General features: G+C 37.8%; 1 protein-coding gene across 2 annotated transcripts in view; it reads left to right on the top strand.

Annotated features, from left to right (window-relative positions):
* The window catches only part of SMARCAD1 (SNF2 related chromatin remodeling ATPase with DExD box 1), a 78,730-nt gene that overhangs the window by 39,475 nt on the left and 19,531 nt on the right, over positions 1-19,724 (top strand). For both annotated transcript variants that reach the window (XM_075201690.1, XM_075201682.1), the window contains exons 10-19: positions 3,796-3,998; positions 4,500-4,590; positions 5,833-5,932; positions 7,679-7,738; positions 7,832-7,907; positions 8,174-8,309; positions 9,322-9,459; positions 13,901-13,996; positions 14,289-14,406; positions 14,502-14,623. In XM_075201690.1, coding sequence (XP_075057791.1) covers positions 3,796-3,998; positions 4,500-4,590; positions 5,833-5,932; positions 7,679-7,738; positions 7,832-7,907; positions 8,174-8,309; positions 9,322-9,459; positions 13,901-13,996; positions 14,289-14,406; positions 14,502-14,623 — 1,140 coding nt within the window. The remainder of the gene's footprint in view (positions 1-3,795; positions 3,999-4,499; positions 4,591-5,832; positions 5,933-7,678; positions 7,739-7,831; positions 7,908-8,173; positions 8,310-9,321; positions 9,460-13,900; positions 13,997-14,288; positions 14,407-14,501; positions 14,624-19,724) is intronic.

Here is a 19,724-nt window from a genome sequence, read left to right as displayed (position 1 = left end):
GGCATATGTACAACATAAAACTGTATTTTATACTTGTTTATACTTGTAAGGAAAACATAAATGATCCTAAAATTGCAAAGAAAAAATTATCTTTCTAGTTGCCACATCTGAAAAATGGTTAAATGGAGTTAAACTAAACTTCAATCAGGCCTCCGAAATCCGTTATTATTTGCCATCTGTTTGTATGTGATAAATGTTTTTTCAAGTCGAGACAGTGTCAGAAGTATAACTCTTGAGATGAAAGAAAAAGACAAAAAAATGATTGATTACCTTGAAGTACCCAACAGCTTGTTTAACCTTTTTGCATAGTGGCACATACAGTTGACAGTTTTGTTTTTTTTGGGTGGGAGGTTTTTACTTATTTTTTTTTAACCCTCTTAATGCTGAATTTTCTTTGTCTTGTAACTTTGTTATGCTTGAATGAATTTAACCTACAGGTTTATTACACTAAAGACATGTAAAAATAGCACGGTGGCACAGTGGTTAGCATTGCTGTCTCACAGCACAGGGGTCATGAGTTTATTCTGACCAGGGCACTATTTGTGTGGCGTTTGTTCTCCCCGTGTTTGAGTGAGTTTTCTCCGGGTGCTCCGGTTTCCTCCCACTGCCCAAATATATACGTATAGGTCAATGGGATTCTGACAAAATGGATGTTAATGTATATGTTAGCTCTTCTGCCTCACAGCACTGGGATCATGAGTTCAATTCTCGACCATGGCCTTAGCTGTGTGGAGTGTTTTGCGTGGGTTTCCTCCGGGCTCTACAGTTTTGTCCCACAATCCAAAAACATACTAGTAGGTTGATTGGCTGCTATCAAATTGACCCGTCTCTCTGTCTGTCTGTGTGTGTTAAGGAATTTAGACTGTAAGCTCTATTGGGGCAGGGACGATGTGAGCAAGTTCTCTGTACAGTACTGTTGAATTAGTGGCACTATATAAATAACTTGGTGGTGGTGTGTGATAAGAAATTTAGATTTTAATTTCCAATGGGGGTAGGGGCTGATGTGAAGGATTACATATTATCTGTACAGTGCTGCTTAATATGATTGGCACTATATACATGAATAAAAAATAAAACTCCATGCAGTGATTTTTAGTTTCCTGCAAGATAGGACACTAGATCTGAATGTGTGCATATTGCACTTGATCTTTATGTGCAAGCCTGAGATGGAAGTAGTTATTTAAATGAAAGCAATGTTGTCCTTGACACTAGAAGAATTTGTTTCACACATTTAAGTCTACAGCATTCCTTATGAGTCTTTACATCTTTCTGCAAAGTATCTGGGAAAGCAGTGTTTCTGTTTGCACTATTGCCTGCATCATCTTGCAGCCTAGATGGCTAAATACATTATTGGGTTTAAAAAAGGAGAGAGATTCCTAGATATTGGTGTTGTAATCTGTTGCTTCATTTCTGAATTATTTCGCAAAATGCTCGCCATTTACAACAATGCAGTACCATTGTCCTCTGGAAAATGGGACCGTTGGCAATGCACCTCTGTGCACCTGCTGGTTTCTCATGGCAATGGCACCTGTCAAGGGGTGAGATATATTGGGCAGCAAGTGACCAGTCAGTTCTTGAAGTTGATGTGTTGGAAGCAGGAAAAATGAGCAAGCGTAAGGATCTGAGTGACTTTAACAGGGGCCAAATTGTGGTGGCTTGACATGAGTCAGGAAATCTCCGAAACGGCAGTTCCTGTGCGGTGTTCTCAGAATGCAGTGGTTAGTATCTACCAAAAGCGGTCCAAGGAAGGACAAGAGGCTCATGAGACCAAGGCACATTGATGAATGTGGGGAGCAAAGCCTAGCCTCTCTGTGTCAGTGCTATAGTAGAGTTACTATAGAACAAATTGCTGAAGGTTAATGCTGTCTATGATGGAAGGGTATCAAAACACACATTGTTGTGTAAAGGGTTGCGTAGCGGCAGACCTGTCAAACTGCAATGCAGAGTGCCCATGCTGACCCTTATCCATCACCGAAGCCCCTATATCCATCGCCAAAGCCCCTACATCCTTGTCCATCGCCAGATCACCAGGACTGGACCATGGTGCAATGGAAGGTGGCCTGTTCTGATGATTCACATTTTCTTTTGCATCATGTGGACAGCCGAGTGCGTGTGTGTAGTTTTACATGGGGAAGAGATGGCACCAGGATGCACTATGGGAAGAGGGCTTGGCGGTGGAGGCAGTGTGATGTTTTGGGCAGTGTTCTGCTGGGAAACTCTTGTGGTTATCAATTTGTAGTTAGTGTGTAGCCCTCCTCACTGATGGTAAAAGAGGAAGGACAGCTACTTCTCATGTTCGGTGGCAGCTGCTGGCACTAAGGAGGCTTAGAAGATTACCAAAGGAGAAATTGAGATGGTAACTGTTTGATCCCATAGTAGGATTATTGGTTGTGCAAACCTTCATCAGGTTTTGCTAATTTGCTCAGGTAACAGACATTTCTACTTATAATGTATGGTTTCCTTGAAGTATTTGTTGCTACTTATTCTGTGATAGATAAACACTATTCTGTATTGACATCCTAGTTTTCTAGTATTTTTATTATTATTTTTAATAATAATAATAATAATTAGTAGTAATAATAATATTATTGTGATGTTTGTTCTGTTATAATCTAAGCCATGGTTGCAATAATGATAGACGACTCATGCCTAACTGAAGCATATGAAAAATTTGTGTAGGTACTTGGCTTTATTTAATTCTCTCTGAGAATTTTCAAACTTTATGTCCTGGGTTCCACTGAATATGTAAGGAGCTAAGAACATCAAACAGATTCCCCACTTGTATGGATTAGGTGTATAGCAAATCCCTTAAGTCTCCTGTCAATCTAACATGTGGCAGTTAGTGCAACAGAGAGCCTGAGAGAAAGTGCTAGTTGCAGATTAATCATCTTATGAATTTGTTGCAGCAGCAAATGTGATGTAAGCAGTTTTTAGGGAAAAAAAAATCTTTTAGCTTTAAGCATTATATGGTGGTATTTAATTACTAGCCCATCATCTACCTGTAATAGCTGCCATCAGGGTTTCAATTTGTGCATTTAGGTGGGGAAATGAACAATCGGTGGGAAGAAAGCGTTAATACATTCTAATCCAGGATATTTTCTATTCCTGTTTATACCCTACAGCAGAGCTCAAAACCTGATGCAACTACAGTGCCTGCTGCTGGGGGCGAATTATTGGATGCTGTCAGTGGGTTTCAAAGCACTTCTCTGGATTTTTAAAGTTACAAACTATTGTGTTTAAGCTGACTTCTAAATCGATTATTCTCAGCCCATTCTCTCTAGAGCTTACAGTAACCATTTGTAGATCAATACAGCCCACTCCATAAATACATACATACCATACATGCTAATCTCCTAAACGGTAAAGCCTCTCCTTCGTAACACTGTCATTTCATCACCTTGGTTGTGATTCGAGTGGAATGGATTAAAATAGGTGGTTTTATAGTGATACTGCCACAAAGGGGGAAATGATTATAATGCTTTTTGTTATGAAATTGAGTAAGCAGCCTTGTATTACAATAACTTTATTAGAAAATGTGCAGAGTTGAAGAAAAAAAAAAGGTATGCACAGGATTTTCCTTCTATTAATCTTGCAGTCATCAATGTGCCATAGAAAAGGAGACATAATATTTTGATTAGTTTCTGCTTTACCCATTTCTCTTACTGATATCGTGGAACATAATTTAAGGATGTCCAATGTTCTGACAAACTGTTTTAAAGTATTAATTTGTGTGTGTGTATGTGTATATATGTGTATATATATATATAAATTTTTTTTTTTTTTTTTTTAACACAGCTTCATAAAGTAGGCAACGTGAATAATCTTTCAATAGATCTGATTTGGGACTGTAAAATATTGATCAAAGAAAGAGAGGTGGTCTTGAAACTTATGAACAAATGTGAGGAGATTTCCAAGAAATTGATGACACAGGTGACTCACATCACTGAAGATGGGGAAAGTGGGTGGAATGTGGAGCAACCATCTATTCTGGCCCAGAGGTATGTCCATTAGTGGCATTTTGGTGATATTTTCTTGGATTTGCATTGAAACTGTCTTTTTTTTTTTTTTTTTTTTATTTTATTTTGACTTGAAACACTGCTTTACATAATCCTGCTACGCCCCAGTCTCATTGTTTTGAAGGTGAGCAAAGCATTGGCAGTTTACTAGTTTTCACTTTGTTTATTACACCCGCTCTAACCATCACACGGTTATGGGACACCATGGCTTAACTAACTGGAGCTTGTCCTTACTTAATCATCCCTGATTGGAATTTATATATTACGTGACTAAATAGTTATTTAAGTTGCAAAGAAAGACATGACCGCCAGATTCATCCTGTGTTCCTCAGTCAGTTGATCCTGAAGAAGACCTAAGATCCAACTAAAACATAGCCCACTTTTGAGGGGAGAATTGCTTCTGTTTTGCCAGGAATGTGTAACATCCCTTTTCTCACATTGTATAGTTTTACATGTTTCCTATTAATGACTTTGCTTTTACAGCCTGGTGCTCAAACCTTACCAGAAGATTGGTCTAAATTGGCTAGCTCTGCTGCACAAACATAATGTCAATGGGATTTTAGCAGATGAGATGGTGAGCTTTGTATTGTTTCCATCAATTACTTATTTTAGATTTTGATCTAGAATGAATGAAAAAAAAAAATAATATAAATATACATACATACATACATACATACATACATACATACATACATACATACATACATACATACATACATACTCTGCACTCACCATGTACAGACTGGGGTGCAAGAGGGGGTTGCCCACATTGTATAGACAAGAAAACAGGGATACTCTGCACTCTCCAAAGACATAATTAATGCTATACCACGTACTGTTCTATTTTAAAAACAGGGAATGTTAGTTCCATATATATATATATATATATATATATATATATATATATATATATATATATATATATATAGTTCCATATATATATATATATATATAGTTCCATATATATATATATATATATATATATATATCACCCTTAGTTCTGCTGTGTACAGGAGATTACATTTGTGTTGATTAGTATTCCAACTGACAATATTTACACATTAAGTGGGGGAATTCAGTCAACGGCGTTATGCTTGAGAATAACTTGGCCCGCGTACCGTTGTCCACCGGTAATTTCAACCCTGATATTTGCTTGCAGCTCTAACGGTAATAGGACGCGGGCCGCATTATTCTGGCAAGTAATGCTGTCAGTTGAATTCAGCTATGCCCCTAAGTATAGCTGAAAGGTTCTCTTAAACATTTTGAATTATTTTTATTTTCTATATAATTCTTTGCATTTAATTATTTACTTTTCTTATTGATTCACACTTCTTTGGGGTTTCATGTTCTTACAGCAGAAAGAAGTCTGTTATAAGTGTTTGTCCTCTGGGGGGTCATCTGGGCCTGCTAACAGTACATGTTTTCTGTATCTCCTATTTGGAGCACAGAAGACAGATTCTCCCGTGGTATGTTTTATCCCCCCCTACGTGTAACTTTGTGGGAAGGCCAGGCAAACACACAGTCAATTGTCCCTTATGACTGAATTTGAGAAATGGTGGTGTGTACTACATTCTTAGTCAGTGACTTAAACCTACAAATAGCCTTAGTAATAATAATGGCTACAAGAACAGATCTGTATGAAACAACAATTTATCACTTTCATATGTGTGAGTAAATTTAAAATGTGTTGTTTTTTTTTGGAGGGTTAGTTGCAACATTTCCATGAATTGACCTGTCTGAAATGAATATTACTTTTCAGCTGGATTGATTTTTTTTTTTTTTTTTTTTTTGCTTTTGTTTGTATTCTATTATACAGGGTTTGGGAAAAACTGTACAAGCCATAGCATTCCTTGCTCATCTTTACTTGAAAGGAGTTAGCGGCCCACATCTTGTGGTCGTTCCAGCCTCAACATTGGGTTAGTAGAAAAACTCTGTGGAAATTCTCTTAGTAGAATGTCAGCACGAACTTATGCTCAGGCACTGCCAAGGTTAATTGATGCAGTTCTTCCTGAGTGTTATTTAGAATACATCACTTAGTAAGGCATGAAGTAAAATATAATCTAGTTATTGTATGACGTGATTCGCTACGCCCCGCCCTCTCCGCCCATACATGCCGGCTTTAATTTATTGAAGTGGGCAGATGTGGGAGAATCGCCAGCTATTCCGGGAGACCTACCCGGAATTCGGGAGTCTCCCGGATATTCCGGGAGAGTTGGCATGTATGAGATTGCCCGTCTAGATATCAATCATTCTGCATCAGTTATGGCAGTTGTTTTAGTTAAACAAATCCATTCAAGTGTATTTTGTTGCGCTGCAAGAAACTATTGTATCTCCCCCCCCCTCCCCTCCTTGCCTCTGCAATGTGTTTGTATTGGGCAGGGAAGACCAGTACCTGTAGCTAATCTAATCGGAACATAACAGTAGTTTCACAATGGTGGTTACCAGAAAAACAGAACAAACACTTAAAATGCACTAACTATAATATAACTGGTGTTGTGCCCCCCCCACTTTTCTGAGTTGACATTTGTTGCCAGTGCCCCCCACAACTACCTGTAATGCAGTGACCGGTTGGCTTATTTGTTACAGCAGTATATTCAAGTTCTCAAAGTTAAGGTATAATACAGGGTTAATTATTTCATATAGTTAAGCTATATTTTTATTACAGGGGAAGCATTTTTTTAAAAAATTTAAAATTCAAACTGATCCAGTATTAAAACTCCTCTTGGAATCTTCACAAGTATTTATAAAAGTCCACATATAGTGGCAGAATTAAGATGGTTAAAACCAAAATGGGGCTCAGCTTGAGATGGAAACATATGCAAAAATAAAAACCTAAAAGACTGCCGGTAATGCTAGCATATTCACACCCATATTCGGAGTCTGAGCCATCTCAAGATGCATCCAGCTCTGCACCAGTGGCATATGTACCAGGCTTACATCTGATGTACTTACATCCAACCGGATCATAAGCACAAGAAGTTTATCATTTTGTTTTGATAGCAAAAAAACGCATTTGCTATTATTGGGGGGGAGACACTATTAAGGTAAAAATCTTCCTTCTTGTAGCAAAATATGAATTCTAAAATACTCCCACAAATTCATACAGTAAAGGCACTAACAATGAAGAAAGCACCTCTCCGCTTCATATGTGACTAATTAGCCAGGCAGAAGCGGCTAGCTAGTGCAGGTGACCATCCTCATTGAGGTGCATTTGCACCAGCCCTCGGGGACCCGCACGTGATACTGCCACTTACAGGTGTATCTGCGTCTCAGTGCAGTTTTGCCGTGGCTCGTAATTATGTAAAAACACTTATTGTACTTAGACTGCTTTTGCACGCCCTTCCCACCCCTCTCCCAAATGCATGGAGGCACAAAGTGTCAGATCGGTAGACAGACATTTTTTTTTGTGTGTGCATGTGCAGAACAAATTTCTGTATTTTACTGTAAAGAAACCGGCATACACCCAGCTTGGCAGGAGCGACAATGTGTCCAAGTTATTGTTTGGTCTAAGGTTACGATCAATTTGAAATTTTATTAAAGTAACTCATTCAGGCTTCACAATTCTATCTCAAACTTATTTAGTTAAAAGAAAATCTCCAAATGTTTTTATTTGTTAATATTACTATGCTCTATCGTATAATATTTTTGCCTTTATTTCACAGATAACTGGATACGAGAGTTCAATCAGTGGTGTCCAGATATGAACGTCTTATTATACTATGGTAAACATAAATTTGTTTGAATAAGTTATTCAAAGTGTATTTGATTTTTGAACTTTAATGTACTTTGATTTTATTTTTTTTTCCTACTTGCAGGTTCTCAAGAAGAAAGAAAGCACTTGCGCTATGACATCCTTAATAAAGTTGTAGAATTTTATGTAATTGTCACAACGTAAGTATCTACAGGTGTCTCGTAAATGGAGTACGGAGACTGACGACCCCCTGTGGTGAACTTGGGACATAGCAACATATTTACCCCCACAGTTAATATTTGGCATTTCAATTAAATAATTAAAATAACACTGTTTAAAAAGACTTATCCTTTTTTAGCACATTACTTCTGAATCAACAAATCGTTAACTCAATTAAAGCATCTTCTTTACATGACTTTCCATTCAAGTGCTTTTCTATAAAATGCAAAACTTGATTTTTTTGCAGATACAATTGTGCAATTAGCAGTGCCGACGATCGCAGTTTGTTCAGACGTGTGAAGTTAAATTATGCTGTATTTGATGAAGGCCACATGCTCAAAAATATGAGTGCCATTCGCTATCAGCACCTTATGACCTTAAATGTAAGTCTCACCAAACATGTAATATATAGGGAGATAATTTTTCAGTGCTTTCGTAGCCGTTACGATCACTTGGCTAAACATGCAAGACCATTCCTTTGGGTTAAATAAATTCTTTAGGGGAACAAATCTGAACTTGAAAGCATAGTGAATGTTCAGATCTGCAATAATTTGCACTGTCAAAGGTCTTGCACACTGAAGTCTTTTGAGTGTTCTGTTCTATAATAAATCAGTGTCAAGAAGCTGCCTTAACTTGAAGCTCTTGTAAACTATTTCATACAAACATTAGCACTCCTGTAACATTGTATATGCATGCTTAGGGGTTAGTAATGGCTTTTAAAGAAAATATCTTTATAATGAAATATAATTGCATTAATGGTTGCACGTTTAGTTTAAAAAGAAAAAAGACTTTGGTTTTGTTTAAATTGTGAAAATATGTCAAATTTCACATAGTTTTCACCACTCCAATGCCTTCGGATCTGAATGGGGTTAAGAGTCCAAATACTATTTTTTATTTTTTGATACATTTTAGAATAATATAATTTATCAATAAAAATGTTGGCTATCAATATATTTTTTACAAAATGGTCTAAATATTTTTAAGAGTTGGCCACCTGCCCTAGTGACCACTACTGGCATGTGAAGCTCACAGTGCAGAATTACTTAATTTGTCCTGTCATTCTCAATTGAACTGGAGAAACACCTTTTACAGGATTGCTATATTGCTTGTTCTGAAGTAATCCATAAATGGCAATATATAAGTGCCACCTACTCGCCAGTGACGAAGAATGGAGAATATTTATGTTACTTGGCAAATAGCTCACGTTTTTTCAAAACTGTAATGAATGCACTGCTCATCATTTGGGTAAGCAGGTATGTTTGGGCTTTTTTCTTCTCCTATAGCTATCAAACAATAAAAGCTACAAGCAAGTTGTGAAAATGTTTTGGGGTTTTCAACTCTAACATTTATCAGGCTTGGATATTTATTATCAGTGTTATTTAATTTTGTGCACAGGCCAAGAATCGCCTGCTACTGACCGGAACCCCAGTCCAGAATAATCTGTTGGAACTGATGTCCCTCTTGAACTTTGTCATGCCACACATGTTCAGCAGCAGTACAAGCGAGATCAAGAGAATGTTCTCTTCCAAAGCGGTAATGTCAGTCATTCTGTCTTTATATAGCTAAACAATTCAATGTAGTAGAAAGACAACTTTGCTCCTACCTTAAGACTAGGGACCTGATTCATTAAGGATCTTAAATGAAGAAGTATCTTAAGTCGCCTGGACAAAACAATGTTACAGTGGAAGGGGTGAAAACTAGTTTTCTGTTTTGCACATAAGTTAAATACTGACTGTTTTTTCATGTAGCACACAGATATCAACTTTAAATTTCAGTGTACAAATAAACTATCAAGTATTTGTGTGCTACATGAAAAAAGAGTCAGTATTTAATTTATGTGCAAAACAGAATACTAATTTGCCACCCCTTGCATTGTAACATGGTTTTGTCCAGGAGACTGAAATAAGATACTCTTCATTTAAGATCCTTTATGAATCAGGCCCCTAGATTACTTGATTCTGCCTTAACTTTTTAACCACTTGATTGCTACAACCTTCTTAATCCACTTTATATAGCTGTACAGGACATGCCTAGCTACCGGTTTAAAACTGCTTAATTACCTGGGATTTTTGGGTGCATAATATTTTCGTATTGCATTAAATTGTGCCAATTTCTGTAATTCCCTTTGCAAATACACCCACTAAGACATTAGTATTCTGAAAATACAGTGCCAGAATGACATGATGATCCAGCCAAACACCACGTTAATCTGTGATTAGTTGTTGTCATGATATAGCTGTATTCATTAGGTGGGAAAACATCGCCATCTAGTGGAATAACCTGCTCTCTTTTTATTGAACATTCATTTTGTTCAATTTGTTAACACTTTGTTAGAGTTATGATGAAGAGACCCATCAATTTACGAACATCTAGCAAATGTATATATTTTTTAGTTTTTTAAAATCCAACTCAAATAAGAGACGGGTGAAGATAGGCTGAGTTTGGAAATATAACCTGACATTACTGAGCATGCACCTCTGTTTCCTAATCCTACACATTGTATATATGCAGATTGCTTTGTTTAAGATTGATCTAAATATCTTGTGCTGTTTTTTTTTTTTTTTTTAAGAAATGTATTTATATTTTCAAAAATGATGTTCAAAAACACAATACAACTACCAGTAACCACAAATATAGGCATTTTAGATGTTAGTCAACCTGAAGCTACAAAGAGAACACAGATTGTGTATACAATGCAAGAAAATAGTACTGCTCACAGATAACTGGCAGCGGTTATTGTAAAGTACATACAGACCAACTCTAATTAAATAGTGAATTGTTTTCGGGGGGTAAGGGAAGGAATAACAGAGACAGAACTCCCAACAGCCACAGGGCCACTGTGGGGAAATAAGATTACATAGAACCAATCATATCAAACTAATAGCTAAAGTTAAAGAAAAATGTCCGAAATGCCTTAAGAAGGATCACTTAGAGTAGGGGAGCTATTGTAGATGAGCCAGTCACCAGATTTTGGGAAATTTGTGGATCTGGTCTCTAACTGTATTTTATGGTAGCATATGTGCATATTGTCTTACATCTACAACATATATGTGCTACATTATAAAAAGAACAGGTTATTTACTGTTCATTTTCCTCAAGAGATTGCATATCATTCATATCTATGGGTAACTTCCCTTTTCAGGTTGGGTAGAGACCAGTAACAAAAATAAGAGACAGAAATCCTGAAAACATGAGCTGTTAGTAGCCTTTGAGGACTCAAGTTTTTTTGGACACCTCTGCTTTAGAGCGTCTGTCCCTACTGATTTTACCATTTGGCTTGCATTACTTGTCCTTGAAGGTGAGCTCCCCAACCTGTGGAACTGGGATCTGTCATTAGAATTATCCACTCTTAAGTAGTGACATTCCTTGGTCCTTAACTTTGGACTTGGCCACCATTTGAGTGACTGTCTTCTAGATTCTGATAGGGTTATGGTCTGGTTCATGGAGGCCCTTTTGTAATTACATTTCTTTGCACGTTCCAACTGGAGATCTCAATTATGCCATCTTACCCACAGGATTATACCTATAGTGGATGAGACCATACCTATCGATCACAGTCCTTTGTTTATTGGGTTTCACATCTCTGCAGTTGACTTCCTGCATCTTGATTCACCTTTTCTGTGATAAGTGTTGGGTCCACATGTCCACATAATATTTGTCCCCTACTGGTAGACACCGAAGGCTGATCTTAAAAAGTCATTGCCGAGTTCACTGATTTGCTCTCCCTTCCTTATTCTTGAAAACCCGAAAGGATTATTTAGCATTAATTGTCATATTCTGTCTGCTGTATTGTCTGCCCGACTTTTTTAACTTCTCACATACCTGAAGTGCTGATGAGCCGAAGAAGGGTACCTAGAACTTATGTCTTTTTGATAAACCTAGACCCAGAGGACCTCCAACTTATCGCCAAAAAGCAGCGATCCTGCAATTGGGAGATTGGTCAGGCTATTTTTTTTTAAATGTCTGCTGCCAAAGGGTACTGACCAGAGGGCTCTTCTGGACACTCCTGTTGAGGCCCCTGCCCTTGCTGAGAAATCGATGGTATCCAGTGATAGTTCATGCAGGAATGATATGCCTGTCGGCATATTCACAATGCAACGTGTGCTGTCTACTGGCTTTTTCTTGACCATCTGTATGTCTTACTCCATAATTGAAGTGCTCTCACCACTGACACCATAGCCACTCCAGGCTTCAGAGCAATTCCATTAGAAACAATCAACTTCTTAAATAACTTTCCATCTTCCTATCCATGGGATCTCTAAGAGGATCCCACTCCTCAATATCAATCATAGTTTTGGATGACACATTTGCTATTGAGGTGTCTACTTTAGGGGCAACACCCCACTTCTTAACCTCCTCATCAAAGGGATGCATGCGGTCCAGCCTAACTTAGTTAGATTGCCTCCTATCCACTTCTGTCCATTCCTTCAAAATAGATCTTTAGATTTCTGTTGATTGTTGCCCTTGATCCATAACAATAGATCTATAAATATGCTTCAATAAATGTTCTACTTTCTCGATTAAACATGCTGGGTAACTTCCCCCCCCCCCCCCCCCCCCCAGACTCATTACTAGAGGAGTCCTCCATATCTGCTAAGGAATCCGTCTGCTTGCATACACGTCTTCCAAATCTTTACTTTGTCTTTTTAACCCTTGCAGGGCACATAGATCTTCTTTAGTATCAAATGTGTCTTTCATCCAAGCTAGGAGATTTTTATACTGTTCTGGTGATTGCTTGTTACCTCCTTGGTTGTGAACAATATACTGCACAAAACATTATTGCAGCTCCTTTCATTAGAGACTTTACACAACTACACATACTCTATATCTTGCTTTCCTTTCTCTCTCTCCTGGCTCTACAACAAAACCGAAGAGAATCCAAAACGAACTAAAAAATAAATATGATACAGCGCACCCCTGTACTTAAGGGCTTACCAACTGCGGGTGCTCTTCGGCTGTTTGGGATCTGACTTGGGCTCCTTTTGTAAACTGCTTCTAGCAAATTCAGACTTAAAATGTTTCCCCCTGTGAGGAACATCAGAAGCAGCTTTGTGTTGCAGGCACACAGCTTGTTCCTCTATGCTTAAGCCCTATGAACTTAAATATGCTGCATGAATATGGGCAGAGCGCCGGCATACAGGAACCGGCACCAAATTCAAAATGTATGGCAGTAGAACAGCTCCGGAAGGGTAGTCTGATGTACCCTGGTAACCAGCCCCATTCCACAGCTTGTAGCATTGCCTGGTGCCAGGGCCGGATTAAAGGAATGGAGGCCCCTGGGCTAAGGGGGCCTCCATTCCCCTGTGAGAGCCGCCCACCACCCCAAGTGATTACCTCTATCTGTTGTCCTGTCACTGTAGTCCTTCCGCGGCGCGCTGTAAGCTCCTTACTGAGGAGATCTCGTGAGAGTGAGACTGACAAGATCTCCTCTGTAGGGTGATTACTGAGCGCTGACTACAGTGACAGGCTCAGCAGCATTGATCGGGTCGGGGGCGCCCCTGACCGATCAATAATGCCGCTGAGCACTGTCAAGGGCCCCCTGGATGCCCGAGGCCCCTGGGCTGTAGCCCAGTTAGACCTCAGGTTAATCCGGCCCTGCCTGGTACGTACCTGGGACAAAAAAAACACCCCCTGTTCTAGACACCAGAGAAGAGGAGGATGTGCCATCTGGGACATGTTTTTTTTTTTTTGTTTTTTTTGTTACCAGTCTTTGCCTAACCTGGAAAGGGAAGCTGCCCATATTTATGGCTGCCATGGAGTCTGAATGTTTTAATTAGGTGTTGGACAGAGATGGCTTATGGCAGAACATAAGAAAAGCTACATTCATATAATACAAAGGCAGACTTTTGTCATTATCATTTTACAAGTTTTACTTCTGGATGCCAGTTTTATGTAATTTGCTCTTTAAGCCTGAAGATGGCAGTATAGGTATTAGAACAATATCTGATCACCTTTTTTTGATCCATTCTTTTAGAAATCTACTGATGAGCAAAGCACTTTTGAAAAGGAGAGCATCGCTCATGCCAAACTGATAATGAAACCATTCATTCTCAGAAGAGTAAAAAGTGAGGTAATATATAAATAACACATGTTATTGAAATTCGCTTGCCATGAGTTTCCATGTTGGGCAATTATGACTTCAGAATAATATGTACAGTATATTTAAGAATAGTAAATCATTAGAAATATTTTACATGTGCTGTGGTGGTATAATTTATTTTTAAAGCTTCAAACATTTGTATGGGCTTGTAGTAGCCCAGACCCTTATAGTAAAAGCTGTAATAATGGGGAAAAGCCCAAATTGTGTGTGGTGGTCTTTTTTTCAGATGAAATAGTCCTATTATGTTTTAACTTTCTCACAGGTTCTCAAGCAGCTGCCCCCTAAACAAGATCACATCAAGTATTGTCCAATGACCAAGAAACAGCAGCAGTTGTACGGAGATCTAATGAATAAGCTAAAGAGATCAATTGAGGGAACAGGTAAAAAAAAAAAGATATTCACCAACATGTTTTGATGTGTGTTTTTTTGTTTTTAAGATTTATGGCGGTAAAGTCTTAATTCTGCTTTATTGTAGAAAAAAATTCTGAACTATGCAATGTTATGATGCACTTAAGAAAAATGGCCAATCACCCATTATTACACAGACAGTACTATACAGCAGAAAAATTGAGGAGCATGTCCAAGCTGATGCTCAAGGTAATTAAGTTTTGCATTTTTCCCAACTATTTGGGCAACAGATGATGACTTTGTTCTTTGATGAAGCTGTTGGTACCATGAGGAGCATGATATGTCAGCAGAAATGTCTTCTAGATCTTGCTTCCATTTACTGTTGATGAAAGGTGGTGTTTATCTATATGCCTAATACTTTCCTCTTCTTTTTATGGTAGATACTTTATTTGAAAGCTTTATAGTTACCTATTTTGTACCTCTAAAAAAAAAATAACAAAAATTAACCAAATACTATATTGTTACTGTAAATGTTTATTATATATCCACATGTCTTTGATTGTTAATTGCCTACTTTTGATTTATTCTATACTAACAAAGTAAATTAAGGCTGGGCCATAAAAAGTCAACGTGACACCAACAAAATGTAAATGTTTTTGTCTGATTTCTAGCCAGTACCCACTCACACATTTTATATACAGGCTTTTCTCTTCCTTCAACCCCCCCCCACTCCCCTCTCATAAAGGTGTTGAAATGGTAATACTTCATAGCGTAAATAAAGCACAAGCACACACTCATCTTCTTTTCAACACAGTCACAATCTATGCATATACTCGCTGGGATTTAAATTGACTGCAAGGGATTAATGGGCATTTGGTAGACCTCTACAGGATCGCACTGATACTGGTGGTATGGGAGTCAGGCAGGTGTAAACAGAAATATACATAGACATAGTGTCATGTTTGGATATGCAGTGTAGCCATATTAAGTGAAGTATTAGCAGAGATTGTGTTTTCTGGAAGTAAAGTTTGGATGGGTAATGTGTATGTGTTTCAAACAATAGAGCGGTTATATTTTTTATTTTAACATATAAAAGATCATATAATAGTTCGTTATTTTTTGCTACACTGCAAGACCAAAAGTGTATGGACATCTGAACATCACATCCGTATGTGCTTGTTGAACATTATTCCTAAACCATTGGCATTATTATGGAGTTGTTCCTCCCTTTACTGCTGTAACAGCTTTCACTCTACTGAGAAAACTTCATACTAGGTTTTGGAACATGACGACTGGGTTTGCTTCCATTCAGCTGCAAGAGCCATTGTTGAGGTCGTGCACTGCTGTCAGGCAAGAAGGCCTGTCTCATTGTCGCAGTTCCAATTCATCCCAAAGATTTTCGATGGGTTAGAGACTAGGGCTTTGTTCGTGCCAGTCAAGTTCTTCCACATCACACAATGGAAACCATTTTTATGGAACTCGCTTTGTGCACAGGGGAATTGTCATGCTGAAACAGGAACGGGTCACTCCAAATCTGTTTCCACAAAGTTGCAAGCTCACAATTCTCTAGAATGTTCTTGTATGCGATCGCGTTAAGATTTCCCAGGCCAAACCATGAACTACAGCCCCAGACCTTTTCCTCCCCACCAAACTTTACAATTGACAATTTTCGGTAGGAAACGTTCCCCTGACATTTGCCAAACCCCAGATCCGTCCGTCAGACTGCCAGATGGTGAAGCGTGATTTGTCACTCCAGAGTGCATTTCCACTGCTCCAGAGTCCAATGGCAGATGTGCTTTACACCCCTCAGGTTGATGTTTGTCATTACGTATGATGATCTGAGGCTTGTGTACAGCTGCTCAGCCATGGAAACCCAATGTATGAAGCATTCAACAAAAGGTGTTGTGCTGACATTTCTTTCAGAGGCAGTTTGGAACTCTGTAGTGAGTGTTGCAAATGAGGAGAGACTATTTTTGCGCACTTCAGCACTCTGCAGTCCTGTTCTGCGAGCTTGTGTGACCTGAGCTATTGTTCCTAGACTTTTCTAATTCAAAATAACAGGACTTGGTGGACCAGGGCAGATCTAGCAGTACTTAAGTTTAACTGACTTGTTGGAAAGGTGGCATCCTATGACTGCCATGTTGAAAGTCCGTATTCTCTTTAGTACGACCCAGTACTAATAATGTTTGACTATGGAGATTGCATGACTGTATGCTTGGTTTCATGCACCTTGTAACATGGGCGTAGCTGAACTGACCAAACACACTTATTAAAAGGCGGGTTCACATACTTTTGCCCATGTACTGTATTTTCACATTAATGTTTGCTGTTCCCTAAATAGTGTGCTTGGTGAGCACTGATTTTCATTGTACATTGTTTTTACTCTTTGTAGGTATGCCGTTTTGTGTTTACTTGGTTCTTTTCCATTTGTAGTTAAGAAAATACACCAACCATTTGTTTTATCACAATTTATTTGGCAGGTCTTCCTTGACCAAATTTGTTGTGCTATTGGTAAAACTATTTACAATGTAATCTTAAAGTAGAGCCTGCTACTTTAAAGCAGTTGTCCACCATATGAATACATTTAGCGCTCCCCCCAATTAGCATAACAGCAATGTTCTGGGACCCTTGCTTTTCAGCAGATACCTCATCACCGTTGGTAAACATCTATTTGATATGAATATGTATCAATGGCTGTGTATTAATTAGCTGAATAACGTGAAACAACTGAAAGGTTTTACCTGCCTAAATATGGTCACCATCATCTTTCTCACTCACTCCTCACCCTGCCATGTAGGGGGAGAGGTGTTTTTTTTGTTGTTGGTTTTTGGCATTTTTCGCTAAGCAGGAAGAGATTTGCGGACTCCTTTTGTAAACTTGCTCTGTAAAAATGCACTACTGGTATAAGTTGATTCATGCGCTGGGGCAATCGCAGCCACTAAAGTGTCTGCAGTCTAAGCCTTTTAATTTGTATGTTGTATCTGATCACATTAAGACTGTCATAAAGATGCAAGAGGAGCTTCAGCTGTCTGTAAGGAGTGGGGGATGTAATTACATTTTCTATGTAACTTTGTGGTTTATATCTGTAAATTGCTCTTTTGGGATTTAGTGGTCCTTTAAAATCCAACATGGTGTAAAACTTAAGTGACTGCAAAACACACCTAGATACAGAATCCCCTCAGCCATTATGCAGTGCAAAATAAGTTTATAACAGGGAGTTGTGATAGAACTTGCTGAATAAAGTTATGGTACACAGAAATGCATAGGTTTAATACGATGTATACGGTCTATAGTTTTATAGTCAAAGTAAGTTTATTGGGCAAGCACACCCACTTTCTGCAGAAGGTTCACAATTCCTAAATCCCAGCTTTGTGTGTAGTGAAGAAGGATCCAGTTGCACTACCATATGAATCTGCAATGATCCCATAACCTGCACTGCAACACTGGAAGATGAAGCTCACAGTAGAATAAGTTATAGATTTAATAATTAAGAAAAATCCAGATTGCACTTCAGTGGCATATGCAGCAAGCCTCGGATATTTATACGTCCCAGGTATTACACAAGTGGATCTGTGTTAACCAGTCCAGGTTTTACCAGGAAATCTGAAACCTGTATAAATTATAACATAACAATCATGCAGTTAGAAACTGATCATTGTTAGATATTTGCTATGTGCAGTGCATGAATGGATATTCATTTGAGAACGAATACCCTATTACAGCAATTCAGTGATTTTTCTTGGGTGAGAGCAGAAGGGTAGACTGTTATGTGCTGTTCTCTATTCCTGCTTTGAATGCTGTTATCCAAGGAGAACTACTAGAGTGCATGATTTCAGCGTTCTACTCTTGGGTGGTTATCCCAAAGAGTACAGACCATTAAACTGAAAACGTAACATTTTGGGGCCGATTTATTTGATCTCCTAATTTATTTATTTTTAAACGCTGCGGTTAAAGTAAAAAAAAAAAGATGTGCGTTGCGTTTACGAAGAAGCCACGGCCGTTTTAACTTTCCGTCGCGTTCTAAATAGTGCAATTCAATGTGAAAACCATAAATGCCTCCCCCGCGTGTGAATCATATGTCAATGCAAATGTTATGGGGAAGGGAGGATTAAACATGGCCATCTTAAAACTAAAATCTCAGACAACATCAAATTGACTCTATCAGATCTGTGAGTACTTGGACAATTTTCAACGGGACAGTGGTACAGAAATACCTGAAGGTATTTTAATATTTATATAGATATATATTGTATATTATTTTATTTTTTTTTAATCCTTCCATGAATGGTGCTTTTTCAATGACTTTTTATTTTCTGGTATTTTCATTTAATGTTCTTTGATCTTCATGAAGATTTTGTTTAGAAAGGTACTACCCAATCGTGGGATTTTTTACAGACCGGTTTGTTTGTTTTTCAATCAATTGAAACCTATTAATTGTACACAAGTGGATTTAAATCATTTGTGACTACTGAAGACAAATGCTTGTACTAGAGTTTATTTAGGTCACTCTCTGTTTTTAATTGTTTAATTTAGTACATAGAAAATTGTGAAAATGTGTGTGTGTGTGTGTGTATGTGTGTGTATATATATATATATATATATATATATATATATATATATATATATATATATATATATATATATATATATATATATATATATATATATATATTATATATTTTAGTGTGAACATTTGCACTATTGCTATTACCATGGTACTGGAATAATGAGACCTGCGTGTATAAATGAAAATGAATGTTTTATGAGAGAGACTGCAAGCAATTGTTGCTCAATAAGAGTTAAATCTTCTGTCGAATGCTTATTTAAATAGTCTTAAGAAATGTGTGGCGCCTGACATTCTGTCTTCTAGATTACAAAATACCAACAGTTTTCCTTTTGACCAGTTATTATTTACGTAATTTCACTCCATTGTTGACAACAAAGGCTTAAAGTGTTGCACAAGAGAGCTTTCTGAAGTAAACCAAAAATGCGTTAACGTGAAGGATTTGGTTCCATGTTGTAGAAGTTGCAAAACTATTAATTGGATGAGCCTTTGGTATTTTGGAAACAACACTGGGCAAAGTAATCATGGTGAAAAAAGCAATACTACTTAATTAAACGTATTCCCAACCCACTAAAAAAAAGCCATTTATGTTTTGAAGGATGATAAATGTTACAGGTCTATTTGCAGCATTTGGTGACTAACATTCATTTTTTGATCAGAGTGCTGGCATATTTCAGTGAACATTCATTCCATGCAATCTGTTATTTAGCTTTAGTCCCCCAGGACCTAACAAAGAGGGGCTTTTAAAGTGTTCTTTTAAAAAAAAATCTAACCTTTTCATAGTAG

This window comes from Mixophyes fleayi, chromosome 1 (genome assembly GCF_038048845.1).
Source record: "Mixophyes fleayi isolate aMixFle1 chromosome 1, aMixFle1.hap1, whole genome shotgun sequence".
Taxonomy (NCBI): Eukaryota; Metazoa; Chordata; class Amphibia; order Anura; family Limnodynastidae; genus Mixophyes; species Mixophyes fleayi.
The sequence above is the reverse complement of the archived record's forward strand: the minus strand, read 5'-3'. Positions and strand labels throughout refer to the sequence as shown.